The following is a 15,324-nucleotide window of genomic DNA, read 5'->3' as shown; positions in this document are numbered from 1 at the left end:
AGTATATCAGACTTGATAGACGTGCTCCCTACCCATTTTCTATTCTATTTTGTTAATAATGTGCATCTAGTTATTTTTATTGATTCTGATGACCTGCACCTGTCCACATTCATTCATTCATTCAATCGTATTTATTAAGCGCTTACTGTGTGCACAGCACTGTACTACATGTTTTGTTGTGTTGTCTGTCTCCCCCTTCTCGACTGTGAGCCCGTTGTTGGGTAGGGACCGTCTCTATATGTTGCTAACTTGTACTTCCCAAGCGCTTAGTACAGTGCTCTGCACACAGTAAGCAATCAATAAATATGATTGAATGAATGAATTAGAGAAGCAGGTGGCTTAGAGGAAACTGCACTGTCTTGGAAGTCAGAGGTGGTGGGTTCTAATCCCGGCTCCGCCACTTGTCAGCTGTGTGACTTTGGGCAAGTCACTTAACTTCTCTATGCCTCAGTTACTTCATCTGTAAAATGGGGATTAAGACTGTGAGCCCCACGTGGGACAACCTGATAACCTTGTATCTATCCCAGTGCTTAGAACAGTGCTCGGCACATAGTAAGTGCTTAACAAATATCATCGTCATTATTATTATAGGGAGCTTGCGGTCTAGAGGGGGAGACAAACAAATAAATTATGGATTCACTCCTTCAATCTTATTTATTGAGTGCTTACCGTGTGCAAAGCACTGTACTAAGCACTTGGGAGAGTACAATATAACAATAAATAGAGACATTCCCTGCCCACTATGAGGTTACGGACTAGAGAGGGCTATATTAGAAGCAGCATGGCTCAGTGGAAAGAGCACGGGGTTGGGAGTCAGGGGACGTGGGTTCTAATCCCAGCTCCGCCATTTGTCTGCTGTGTGACCTTGGGCAAGCCACTTAACTTCTTTGTGCCTCAGTGACCTCATCTGTAAAATGAGGATTAGACAGTGAGCCCCACGAGGGACAACCTGATTACCTTGTATCTACCCCAGTGCTTAGAACAGTGCTTGGCCATAGTAAGCGTTTAACAAATACCATCATCATTATTATTATAAGGAGCTTGTGGTCTAAAGGTCATACATATAAATATACATATAAAATATATATATATATAATAAACATACTTATAAATAAATTATGGATTCACTCCTTCAATCTTATTTATTGAGCGCTTACTGTGTGCAAAGCAATGTACTAAGTGCTTGGGAGGGTACAATATAACAATAAACCGACACATTCCCTGCCCACAAGGAGGTTACAGACTAGAGGGGGATATATTTACGTAAGTGCTTTGGAAAAAGAGAAAGTGGAAGGAGACAGTAATGAACTAGAGTTTCCAGTGCTGAAGCTACTGACTTTTTCTTTTTTATTTTTTTTTGTCAGTCAACTGAGTCATACTCAGAGACTCTACAGTAAGTTTCTTCAGCTTCTAAATGTGTCAGACCATCTTGTTTGGCTGTCTGACACCCAGGGATTCCCTTTGACACTGGAGAAAATCTGACACATTGTTCCCTAAAGCCCTAAGAGAAAGGTCTCTGTCCTCTGAAGTCAGAAGATAATAATAAAATCACTGTGGTATTTGTTGAGTACTTACTGTACGCTAAACACAGTGCTAAGCCCTAGTTAGGTTGGTTGCAGTATAATCAGGTCAGACAGGCCCTGTCCCACAAAGGGATCTTCAACCAAGTTGATATGAATCAATAATCGTATTTATTGAGCGCTTACTGAATTCAGAGCACCGTACTAAGCACTTGAGAGAGCACAATAGAATGGAGATGGTAAACATGTTTCCTTCAATCAATCAATCAATCAATTGTATTTATTGAGCACTTACTGTGTGCAGAGCATTGTACTAAGCGCTTGGGAAGTACAAGATGGCAACATATACAGTCCCTACCCAACAGTGGGCTCACAGTCTAAAAGGGGGAGACAGAGAACAAAACCAAACATACTAACAAAATAAAATAAATAGAATTGATATGTACAGGTAAAATAAATAAATAAATAGAGTAATAAATATGTACAAACATATATACATATATACAGGTGCTGTGGGGAAGGGAAGGAGGTAAGATGTGGGGATGGAGTGGGGGACGAGGGGGACTGTGGGAAGCTTCCCACAGTGAGCTTACAGAGCCCACTGTTGGGTAGGGATTGTCTCTATTTGTTGCCGAATTGTACTTCCCAAGCGCTTAATACAGTGCTCTGCACCCAGTAAGCGCTCAATAAATATGATTGAATGCATGTGAAATGTGACCCAGAGGAAGGCAAATGCTTTCATTATAACCAGGCCAGCATTGCCCATGAAATTTCCAGAAGGCTCTGAAAGGAAATCAAGATGCCGGGTGGTTCCAGTTTCCTAAATGACAGGATGCCCGAGAAGAGAATTATCCTACACTGTCAAGGAAGTGGGGCTAATAGTGTCGATGTGATTGATAATAATCATAATTATTATTATAGTAATGGTATTTGTTGAGTATTTACTATGTGCCAGGCCCTGTACTAAGTGCTAGGGTGGGTACAAGCAAATTGGATTGGACATAGTCCCTGTCCCATATGGGGCTCACAGTCTCAATTGCCATTTTGCAGATGAGGTAACAGGCACAGAGAAGTGAGGTGACCTGCTCAAGGTCACACAGCAGACAAATGGCAGAGCCGGGATTAGAATCCACGACGTTCTGACTCTTAGCCCTGTTCTATTCACTACGCCATGCTGCTTCTCTAGGATCCTAGGATCATACTGCTCTGGCAGAAGGATGAGCCTTTTTCACCACTAAGTTCTTGGACGCATTTGACTGATCAAGGGTGGAGGAGAAAGTAGAAAGGACATCAGCGTGGCTCAGTGGAAAAAGCCCGGGCTTTGGAGTCAGAGGTCATGGGTTCAAATCCCAATTGTCAGCTGTGTGACTTTGGGCAAGTCACTTAACTTCTCTGGGCCTCAGTTACCTCATCTGTAAAATGGGGATTAAGACTGTAAGCCCCATGTGGGATGACCTGATCACCTTGTATCCCCCCAGTGCTTAGAACAGTGCTTTGCACATAGTAAGCGTTTAACAAATACCATTATTATTATTATTATCATCTCTTCAAAGTAGCTGAGAGATGAGTGGGGCTGGGGCTTCAGTTCAGCTGGAGTTGGAATATTTGAGTGGCGTGTATCTTGCCGATTTCAGGTTCCTGGGGAGTGATGACCACGAAACGTTTTTCAGCGACACCAAACGCCACCAAATTGTAAGTAAATGCCCCATCTAGATAGAGCTGATGCCCTGAGTAAAGACGTGAACGGGAAAAATCAGTGACATTTATTGAGCCCCTTCTGTCGGTAAAGCACTATAGTGGCCACTTGGAAGAGTACAATGTTAGTAGTAGAAGCCCAGAGTGTTCCTAGTTTGCTAACTGGTGACTTCTTGCTTTAATAGACAAAAGTCCGCAAAATAGAGAGCCGTATTCTCCCAGGTGGGCTTTTCTTTGGCCAGTGGACTCTTGATTGGCTGTTCTTGGTTAATCACATTGGACAATGGGGTCTGGTGCCCAGAGATGATATTGCTGTGAATTTACAGGGATAACTGTTTGGGGACAGGGCGGAGAAACAAGGGGGAGGGACTCAAAATTGGATCCGAAGTTGAAAGGTGAGAGAGCAGAAGCTTAGAGCCTTGCCCATCCACCACTTCATTAAAAAGAAAGTAGCTTTGCCCACTGTTGGGTAGGGACTGTCTCTATATGTTGCCAACTTGTACTTCCCAAGCGCTTAGTACAGTGCTCTGCACACAGTAAGCGCTCAATAAATACGATTGATTGATTTAAAGCACTCACTGACCTTTCCCTCCCCTCCTATCTTCCCTTGCTAATTTCCTACTTCAGCCCGGCATGCTCACCTCATTCCTCTAACAACCACCTAGTCACCGTACCTCGATCTCATCTGTCTCCCTGTCAGCGCAGCTCAGTGGAAAGAGCCCGGGCTTTGGAGTCAGAGGTCATGGGTTCAAATCCCGGCTCCGCCGATTGTCAGCTGTGTGACTTTGGGCAAGTCACTTCACTTCTCTGGGCCTCAGTGACCTCATCTGGAAAATGGGGATTAAGACTGTGAGCCCCCCGTGGGACAACCTGATCACCCTGTAACCTCCTCAGAGCTTAGAACAGTGCTTTGCACATAGTAAGTGCTTAATAAATGCCATTATTATTATTATTATTACCTCTTGCCCACATCTTTTAGACTGTGAGCCCACTGTTGGGTAGGGACTGTCTCTATATGTTGCCAATTTGTACTTCCCAAGCGCTTTGTACAGTGCTCTGCACACAGTAAGTGCTCAATAAATATGATTGATTGATTGATTGATTGATCCTGCTTCTGGGCTGAAACTCCAGCCCTTTTATTTCCAACAGACCATCACTCTCCCTCCCTTCAAAGCTTTATTAAAATCACATCTCCTTCAATGACTAAGCCCTCATTTCCCCTACTCCCTTTCCCTTCTGCATCACACTTGGATCTGTACAATTTACTCACCCCAGTCTCAGCCCCATATCACTTATTTATGTCCATATCCATAATTTATTTTAATGTCTGTCTCCCCTTCTAGACTGTAAGCCCCTTGTGGGCCAGGAATGTTTCTACCAACTCTGTTATATTATACTCTCCCAAGTGCTTAGTAGAGTGCTTTACACAGTACGCACTCAAATACGATTGATTGATTGGAGATCCTTGGACAGGGAGTAAATTGAAGCTCTGGTGGACATTTATTTTAGGATTATGTCTAGGGAACTCTGAGAAGGTCAATTTAGCAGCCGTGTTGAGAACCCTGGTTATTTATGAAGTAGAGTTAAGGAAGCCATTGTTCAGTCTGGGAAGAGACATAAAGTGCTCGAGAGTAGAGACCCTGTTTGTTTAATCTGCTTTGTACGGCGCCTGGTGTAGGAATCCGTGCATTAGGTACATAAATACAATTTGACAATTAGAAATGAGTTAACGATTCTATTTCCTTACCCATCGAACAAGAAATTTCTAGTGAATCCCTATAATAGCAGTCCTGTGGGTCAAATTCATGCCAGGTAGAGAGTCAACTCGTCCCTGATGATTCCCAGAAAGACAAAACTGAAGCAAGGCAAATTGAATCTAATAAATGCCCCATATCCATTCAAAATGAAGCAGAAGCAGTGAGGCCTAGTGGGAAGTGCATGGGCCTGGGACTCAAAGGACCTGGGTTCTAATTCCTGCTCTGCCACAGGCCTGCTGTGTGAATAATAATGATACCATTTATTAAGCGCTTACTCTGTGCAAAGCACTGTTCTAAGCGCTGGGGAGGTTACAAGGTGATCAGGTTGTCCCCTGGGGGGCTCACAGTCTTCATCCCCATTTTACAGATGAGGGAACTGAGGCCCAGAGAAGTGACATGACTTGCCCAAAGTCACACAGCTAAGTGGCGGAGCTGGGATTTGAATCCGTGACCTCTGGCTCCAAAGCCCAGGCTCTTTCCACGGAGCCATGCTGCTTCTCAAAAGTGAACTTGGACAAGTCACTTTTCTGGGCTCAGTTTCCTCACCTGTAAAGTGGGGATTAAGACTGGGAGCCCCACGTGGGACATGGACTGTGTCCAACCTGATTAGCTTGTTTCAACCCCAATGCCTAGTACAGTGTTTGGCACATAGTAAGCACTTAACAAATACCATTTAAAAATAAAAAAAACCTTTAAGCTCATCTCTCCCAGCCACACCTTGCCTGGCCAATGGCTAATGTCTATGAATTTTATATACATTTAAGACGCAGAGGGAGGGAACTTGTTTTCCTCATCCATTTGTATAGCTGACCAACAAACTTCCTTCAACATGACAATGGTATTTCATAGGTTCAGATCTGAGAAAAGTGCCTCTGCCCAGCACTCGTGCCTCAGTGGAAAGAGCCCGGGCTTTGGAGTCAGAGGTCATGGGTTCAAATCCCGGCTCTGCCAATTGTCAGCTGTGTGACTTTGGGCAAGTCACTTCACTTCTCTGTGCCTGTTACCTCATCTGGAAAATGGGGATTAAGACTGTGAGCCCCCCATGGGACAACCTGATCACCTTGTAACCTCCCCAGAGCTTAGAACAGTGCTTTGCACATAGTAAGCACTTAATAAATGCCATTATTATTATTATATATCTGTAGTTTATTTTTTCATATTAATGTCTGTCTCCCCCTGTAAGTTTACTATGGGTAGGGTTCGCCTCTACCAACTATGTCATATTGTACTCTCCCAAATGCTCAGTACAGTGTGCTGCACACAGTAAGCACTCAATAAATGTGATGGATTGACAGAGACATCAATAAATCAAGAAAAATAATCAATAAAAGTATTCCCAACAAACATGGACATTCAACAAAGGCTAATTTTTTTTTTTACGGTATGTGATAAATGTTTACTGTGGGCCAGGCACCATACTAAGCACTGGGATAGATACAGGCCAGACACAGTCCCTGTCCCACATCAGTCTCACAGTCTGTATTCCCATTTGACAGAAGAGGTAACTGAGGCCCAGAGAAGTGAAGTGACTTGCCCAGTGTTACACAGCAGACAAGTGGTGGAGTCAGGATTAGAACCCAGCTCCTTCTGACTCCCAAACCCATGTTCTGTCCACTAGGCCGTGCTTCTTCTCATTAAAGTGGGAGGGCAATGCCAGGGTTTTAGCAATCCAGAATCTGCAAATCCTGAAGTTGAATACCAATGTCCTGGGCAAACAATAACCCAGAAATACGGAATACAAATGAAAAGTTACTGAAGTCCCTCAGATTAATAATAATTATAGTATTTAAGTGCTTACTGCGTGCCAAGCACTGTACTGAGCACTCGAGTGGATACAAGGAAATCAGGTTGGACAGTGTCCCGGTCACATGTGGAACTCACAGTCTCAATCCCCATTTTACAGATGAGGTAACTGCGGCACGAAGAAGTAAAGTGACTTGCCCACGGTCACACAGCAGCCAAGTGGTAGAGCAGAGATTAGAACCCATGACCTTCTGTGTCCCAGGCTCCTGCTCTATCCCTTTCGCCATGATGCTTCCTCTTCTTTTCTCTACTGCCTCCAGAAATCCACCTCCAAATTTGGCTGAATGCCAATGAAAGCTTCCTTTACTCCAGGCTGGCTTTAATAAATCGTTGATCCTCATCATTATTTTATTTTAATGACATTCTAGCTGTGGACTCAACTCCATCTACCTCATAATTTATATACAGGCTTTGACATCTTCCAAGCTAGCTCTCTTCCTCCCTTCAAAGCCCTAGAGAAGCAGCGTGGCTAAGTGGAAAGAGCCCGGGCTTGGGAATCAGAGGTCATGGGTTCAAATCCCGGATCCGCCACTTCACAGCTGTGTGACTTTGGGCAAGTCACTTCACTTCTCTGGGCCTCAGTTACCTCATCTGTAACATGGGGATTAATACTGGGAGCCCCACGTGGTACAACCTGATCACCTTGTATCCTCCCCAGCGCTTAGAACAGTGCTTTGCACATTGTAAGCGCTTAATAAATGCCATCATATTATTATATTATGTTACTGAGAGCTCACCTTCTCCAAGGGGCCTTCCCAGACTACGTCAATCAATCAATCGTATTTATTGAGTGCTTACTGTGTGCAGAGCACTGTACTAAGCGCTTGCACTGTACTAAGCGCTTGTACTAAGTCCCCTTTTTCCTCTTCTCCTCCCCATCCTCCCTGCCCTACCTCCTTCCCCTCCCCACAGCACCTGTATATATGTTTGTACAGATTTATTATCAATCAATCAATCGTATTTATTGAGTGCTTACTGTGTGCAGAGCACTGTACTAAGCGCTTGGGAAGTACAAGTTGGCAACATATAGAGACAGTCCCTACCCAACAGTGGGCTCACAGTCTAGAACTATTTATTTTCCTTATACATATTTATTATTCTATTTATTTTGTCAATGATGTGCATCTAGCTTTAATTCTATTTGTTCTGACGACTTGACACCTGTCCACATGTTTTGTTTTGTTGTCTGTCTCCCCCTTCTAGACTGTGAGCCCACTGTTGGGCAGGGACCGTCTCTATATGTTGCCAACTTGTACTTCCCAAGCGCTTAGTCCAGTGCTCTGCACACAGTAAGCACTCAATAAATACGACTGAATGAATGAAAGGATGTGAGCTTTCCTAAAGGTTGGAGAGGGTAGCACAGTAATGTCAGAGGTCAGGACCGCCTTTTCAAAGCAGTGAGTGAGTGTAATTGGCTGCCAACTCTGTTAAACTCTACTCTTCTAAGCGCTTAGTACAGTGCTCTGCCCACAGAGAGTTCAGTAAATCCGACCGATTGACTGCTGCTCTTCCTCTTTGCCCCCCAAGCTGTATGAGATCCTGGCAAAGACACGGTACGGTCACGAGAACAGAGGCCTGTTTGGAATCGATCAGCTGCTGAACGAAGAAGTCTTCAGCGCGGCCTTCCCCCTGCATGATGTGAGTCCTTCTTTCCCCCTTAATTGTTGTTGGCCCTTCTCGCAGGCTGCACTTTGATTCTTTGATTCCTTGTTCACCTGAGTCTCTTGGGCCCTGGGACAGGGCAGCAGAACAAGAGAAGAAAACCACCCACCAGTTTTATGGTCTCTGTCCCTACCCCTGAAAGATTCCTTTAAAAAAAAAATGGTATTTGCTAAGTGTTTAATAATAATAATAATAATGATGGCATTTGTTAAGCGCTTACTATGTGCAAAGCACTGTTCTAAGCGCTGGGGAGGTTACAAGGTGATCAGGTTGTCCCCCATGGGGCTCACAGTCTTCATCCCCATTTTCCAGATGAGGTAACTGAGGCCCAGAGAAGTGACTCGCCCAAAGTCACACAGCTGACAACTGGCGGAGCTGGGGTTTGAACCCACGACCTCTGACTCCAAAGCCCGGGCTCTTTCCATTGAACCATGCTGCACCAGGCACTGTACTAAATACTAGGGTGGATATTTGCTAATCACATCGGACGCAGTCCGTGTCCCACATGAGGCTCGCGGTCTTAAACCCCATTTTACAGATGAGGTGACTGAGGTACAGAGAAGTTAAGCGACTTCCCCAGAGTCACACAGCAGAGAAGTGATGGAGCCGGGGTTAGAATCCAGGTCCTTCTGATTCCCAGGCCTGTGTCCTATTCACTGAGTCATGCTGCTTCTCAGTCATTCCTAACAGGATTTCCCTGAAGCTGCAAGAAGGAATTGAGAAGCAGCGTGGCTCAGTGGAAAGAGCACAGGCTTGGGAGTCAGAGGTCATGGGTTCTAATCCCGGCTCCACCACTTGTCAGCTGTGTGACTTTGGGCAAGTCACTTCACTTCTCTGGGCCTCAGTTACCTCATCTGGAAAATGGGGAATAAGACTGTGAGCCCCATGTGGGACAACCTGATGACCTTGTATCTCCCCCAGTGCTTAGAACAGTGCCTGGCACATAGTAAGCGCTTAACAAAAACCAACATTATTATTATTGTAAAAAGAAGGCCTTGTTTCCAGCCTCGGCCTGGACGACTCTTTCCCAGCCTCTCACTAACACTGTGCGGCTCCAAATCCAATCAGGAATATCCATCCCCCACCTCAGGCTTCTCTCATCTCCACCTCTCCTGCCCTCTGAACTGGAAGTCAGATACCACTGGTGTCTTCTTCATGGAAACAGTGAAAGCACAAATTGCTCCCATTGTTAATATATACTTAATGCCTTCATTCTCTTAATGCTTCAAACTGCCTCCTGTGGGCAGAGGGGACTCTAAAAGGAATGAAGTCCTCTTTGAGTGTGATTTTATCATTTTACTTAAAAGTAAATCAGAACCATTTTACCAATTCATGAAAAGCAATGGCCTCCTAATCCAAAGGCCAAAATGGATCCCGTCCTAACTAAAACCACCATCATCATCATCATCAATCGTATTTATTGAGCGCTTACTGTGTGCAGAGCACTGTGCTAAGTGCTTGGGAAGTACAAGTTGGTAACATATAGAGACAGTCCCTACCCAGCAGTGGGCTCACCGTCTAAAAGGGGGAGACAGAGAACAAAACCAAACATACTAACAAAATAAAATAAATAGAATAGATATGTACAAGTAAAATAAATAAATAAATAGAGTAATAGAGTAAAACCATCAGCACTAATTGTATGTGAGATGACTTCTTCCCGAGTTAAAAACACAAATGAGGTTCTGTGGCAAAACCAAATTCTGTTCTTTAAGAAAAGGGTCAAGAATATTCAACAGGGCTTGAGGTGAAAAACCCACGAAGCCTCTGGGGAAAACACTGGCCTGAACCCCAAGCTCCTGTGTAGTTCCACGACAGCCTGAAGAATTGCACTTCCTGACTTGAGGACAGAGTCCATGTTTCTGAATACATGTGTAAACCGGGCCCCACCCGAGCCAACGCATGCCCTCCCTGCCCTTTGAGCTCCTGGCAACTTCCCTGCCTATCCTCTCCAGTCCCCACATCTACACCACGCTGTCAACGCTACAGATTCCCTGCCTCTCCTCCCTTTAATAATAATAATAATTTTGGTATTTGTTAAGCGCTTACTATGTGCAAAGCACTGTTCTAAACGCTGGGGAGGATACAAGGTGATCAGGTTGTCCCATGTGGGGCTCACAATCTTAATCCCCTTTTACAGATGAGGTAACTGAGACATGGGGAAGTTAAGTGACTTGCCCAAAGTCACACAGCTGACAAGCGCTGGAGCCGGGATTTGAACCCACGACCTCTGACTCCAAAGCCTGTGCTCTTTCCACTGAGCCATGCTGCTTCTCTGTAGAGCCACAGCTGCGGCGCCTTTACTCCAAGTAGTTTAAACTATGAAGTTGATCAGCAAGTAGCCATTAAAAACCACTCTCCATTCATCAGCTTGAAGGATTTTTTGCCCGATAAACATTTCGTAAAGCAAAATGTGCCAACTGGTCGGGGACCCCCCTCCAAAATAACCCCTACCTCTCCTCCTCACTCTGCAATTTCTCCGTTCTTTTCTCTCCCTCCCGCTTCCTTCAGTTCCACCAGGGACACGCTGCCCTCAGCTTATTTTCTTTCTTGGATTCTCCACTGCCAAAGGGCTGGGGAAGGGCAGGACAGCCAGTCGGTCGATTGTATTTATCAAGCGCTTACTCTGAATAGAGCACTGTACTAAGCACTTGGGAGGGCACAGTACAATGATAAACAGACATACTCCCTGCCTACAGCGGGCTTGGGGAGGAGGCCTGTGAGATGACTCTCCCCTGATTCCATCAGAGTAAAAACAATAAAGCTTGGAGGGAAGGGGAATTCAGGATACGGAGAGCGGAGACAGAGAAACTAGGGGGAGACAGGATTTGGATCAATGATGTTTATTGAGTGCTTGCTATGTGCAAAGCACTGTACTAAGCCCTTAGGAGAGTGCAATACCAAAGAATTAGTAGATACACTCCCTGCCTTGGGAGGAGCAGGGGGACCACAGAGCCAGGGGAAAGACCAGTAAAAAGGAGGGACAAGAAATTCAAGGGGAGCTCGGGAAGAGTAAAGCTCGTATGGGCAGGGAATTTGTCCGTTTATTGTCGCATTGTACTCTCCCAAGCGCTTAGAACAGTGCTCTGCACATAGTAAGCACTCGATAGGTATGACTGAATGAATGGATAACGACGAAATGGACAGGGCTTATCTTCCGGCAGCACGGAGGCCGCGCATGATGAGCTTCATTAGTGCAGTGCCGTTTGTTTCACTTCCTATCCCATAAGCACTTTTGTTTCCTTTGCTTACTCTCTGAATCCAGGACCTCAAACAAATCCTTTTCTCAGTGGAATCTGTTTTCCCATCTGTAAAGGGGGTGCAGTCATTCTTTCTGTGGCCTGAGGAAGTCGTGGGATTCATTGGACATTGTTGGCAAGGAGGCTTTGAACATCTTGGGGAAAAAAAAGATCCTAATTTCAGTCAATTTCAGAAAGAGAGAATCTTTGGCTAAGGATTCGAAGTTACACCCCACACACGTGGCAGACTAGTGAACAACAGAAGCGCTCCTACATCCAGCTTACCACAGTGTTCTGGACACAGTAAGCACTCAATAAATACCTTTGATTGATTCCATCCTGTGGCCACCCAGGAGGTGATGTTATTACTTGTGAATAAAGAAAGTGTATCCGCTAGTAAATCCATCTATAATACTAGTCACTGAAGCACCGCTTTCCCCAGTGGGGAGAGAAAGAGCATGAAGAACGTAATGAGGAAGAGTCAGTTGAGCCAAGATGATTCTTGCTGGACAGAAACACTTCAAGATGTAGTGGGAGTTTCCCCGGTTAACAACAAAGCTATACTCTGTCTTTCTGCTGGCCCTTTCTGAGAGAGATTTCAAAGCATCTCTCAAATATGAATGAGCCCTTCTAGGAACCTTTCAAGTAGGTCAGTATTCTACAACACTCATATGACTTATTGATAATAGTAATGATGGTATTCGTTAAGTGCTTACTAGGTGCCAGGCACTATACTAAGTGCTGGGGTGGATACAAGATAGGTTGGACACAGTCCCTATCCTGCATGGGCCTTCAGTCTCAATCCTCATTTTACAGACGAGGGAACTGAGGCCCAGAGAAGTGAAGTGATTTGCCCAAGGTCACACAGCAGACAAGTAGTCCCTTTTTCCTCTCCCTCTCCCCATCCCCCCCCCGCCCTACCTCCTTTCCCTCATAGCACCCGTATATATGTTTGTACAGATTTATTACTCTATTTATTTTACTTGTACATATTTACTATCCTATTTATTTTGTCAATGATGTCCATCTAGCTTTACTTCTATTTATTCTGATGACTTGACACCTGACCACATGTTTTGTTTTGTTGTCTGTCTCCCCCTTGTAGACTGTGAGCCCGTTGTTGGGTAGGGAGCGTCTCTATATGTTGCCAACTTGTACTTCCCAAGCACTTAGTACAGTGCTCTGCACACAGTAAGCGCTCAATAAATACGATTGATTGATTGATTCCCAAGCATTTAGTACAGTGCTCTGCACACAGTAAGCGCTCAATAAATACGATTGAATGAATGAATGAATGAATGAATGAAGTGGCGGAACCACTGCTTTGTCAATGGAGATGGGAAACAGAGATGACCTCCTGACTCTTAGGCCCGGGCTCTACCCACTATGCCAGGTTGCTTCTCTAATTGTGTTATTTGTTAAGCAGTTACTAAGTGCCAAGAACTTTACTAAGCACTGGAGTAGTTACAAGATAAGCAGATCCCACATGGGGCTCACAGTCTTAGGAGTTAGGTACAGGATAAGTTAGTTACAAGACAAGAAGTTAGGAGGTAGTTATAAGATAAGCAGATCCCACATGGGGCTCACAGTCTAAGTAGGAGGGAGAACAGATATTGAATCCCCGTTTCGCAGAAGTTAGGTGACTTGCCCAAGGTCACACAGCAAATAAGTGGAGGAGCTGGGACTAGAACCCAGGGCCTCTGTCTCCCAAGCCCATGTTTTTCCCACTGGGCCATGCTGCTCTGCAAAGGCAGGACTGGCTTCAAATTATGTTGTGAGATCTTAATTATGGTATTTATGAAGTGCTTACTGTGTATTAAACACCAGGGTAGATATAAGATAATTATAATAATAATAATAATGGCATTTGTTAAGCACTTACTATATGCAAAGCACTGTCTAAGCGCTGGGGAGGTTACAAGGCGATCGGGTTGTCCCTCGTGGGGCTCACAGTCTTAATCCCCATTTTCCAGATGAGGTAACTGAGGCCCAGAGAAGTGAAGTGACTTGCCCAAAGTCACCCAGCTGACAATTGGCGGAGCTGGGATTTGAACCCATGACCTCTGACTCCCAAGCCCGGGCTCTTTCCACTGAGCCACGCTGCTTCTTTAATCATACCAGAAATGGCCTCTGTTCCACATGGGGTTCACATTCTATGAGGAAGGGAGGAGGGTTCAATTCCTAGTCCTTTAAGCCAGTAGATCGATCAATCAATCAATCAATCAATCATATTTATTGAGTGCTTACTGTGTGCAGAGCACTGTACTAAGCGCTTGGGAAGTACAAGTTGGCAACATATAGAGACAGTCTCTACCCAACAGTGGGCTCACAGCCTAGAAGGGGGAGACAGAGAACAAAACCAAATATATTAACAAAATAAAATAAATAGAATAGACATGTACAAGTAAAATAGAGTAATAAATATGTACAAACATATATACATATATACAGGTGCTGTGGGGAAGGGAAGGCGGTAAGACGGTGGGGATGGAAAAGGGGACGAGGGGGAGAGGAAGGAGGGGGCTCAGTCTGGGAAGGCCTCCTGGAGGAGGTGAGCTCTCAGTAGATCGAGTGTGGAACTGAGCAGCGACAAGAGGACTTCAAGTGAGCTACGTGGTAATCATGGAGATCGGTATAACACGCTTTTCCTCTCCCAGGTTTACACTTCAGCTTGGTGGGAATGTCAGGGAGGCAGAGAACTTGGGATGTTGTGAAGATTAATTGATGTTTATAAAGTGCTTTAATATCCTTAGATGAAAGGTGCCATATAAGTTCAAAGTATTGTTCGTCCTATTCGGACATACTTATTATCCTGATATAAAGGAGCTCAGTAAAGCTGATTCCTGGGATCACTGTTAACTCTTACTTTCCCAATCTGGCAGCTTTCTATGGTTGGAGCCCACTCACCCGTATAAAACCTCTCCTTCGTTTTACTGATCCTCGCCTGACGTACTAGTTGGAGCGCCAAAGTGGAAACCAGGCCTTTATTGGGAATTTGAATCAACTACTGCTTTTGCAGAAGGAGAAGCAGCGTGGCTTAGTGGAAAGACCAGAAGATTGGGAGTCAGAAGACTGCCGTACTAACCGCAGCTCTGCCTGTTGGGTGACTTTGGGCAAATCATTTAATTTCTCTGTGCCTCAGTTTCCTCACCTGTAAAAGAGGGATTAAGATCGTGAGTCCCATGTGGGACATGGATAGTAGTGTCCAACCTGATTATCTTGTAGCTACCCCAGGAATTAGTGTGATGCTTGGCATTTAGTAAGTACTTAACTTGGGAAGTACTTCTTAGCTTAATAAGTAACTAAGTTAGTAAGTGACTAAGTAGTAGCTTAACTTAGTAAGTACTTAAGTAATGAAGCAATTATGTGTAAAGTAATGAAGCAGCGTGGCTCAGTGGAAAGAGCCCGGGCTTGGGAGTCAGAGGTCATGGGTTCTAACCCCAGCTCTGCCACAGGTCTGCTGTGTGACCTTGGGCAAGTCACTTCACTTCTCTGAGCCTCAGTTACCTCATCTGCAAAATGGGGATTAAGACTGTGAGCCCCGCGTGGGACAACCTGATCACCTTGTAACCCCCCCAGCGCTTAGAACAGTGTTTGGCACATAGTAAGTGCTTAACAGATGCCATTATTATTATTAAGTACGTATTG

At 44.8% G+C, this 15,324-nt stretch overlaps 1 protein-coding gene across 1 annotated transcript in view; it reads left to right on the top strand.

The window, feature by feature from the left end:
* ANO7 (anoctamin 7) overlaps window positions 1-15,324 on the top strand; it is a 65,991-nt gene that overhangs the window by 12,264 nt on the left and 38,403 nt on the right. Inside the window, exons 6-7 of the mRNA XM_038748792.1 lie at window positions 3,155-3,212; window positions 8,303-8,413. Of these exons, the coding sequence (XP_038604720.1) occupies window positions 3,155-3,212; window positions 8,303-8,413 (169 nt within the window). The remainder of the gene's footprint in view (window positions 1-3,154; window positions 3,213-8,302; window positions 8,414-15,324) is intronic.

Source organism: Tachyglossus aculeatus, chromosome 7 (genome assembly GCF_015852505.1).
Source record: "Tachyglossus aculeatus isolate mTacAcu1 chromosome 7, mTacAcu1.pri, whole genome shotgun sequence".
Lineage (NCBI taxonomy): Eukaryota > Metazoa > Chordata > Mammalia > Monotremata > Tachyglossidae > Tachyglossus > Tachyglossus aculeatus.
This window is presented reverse-complemented; position numbering and strand designations above follow the sequence as displayed.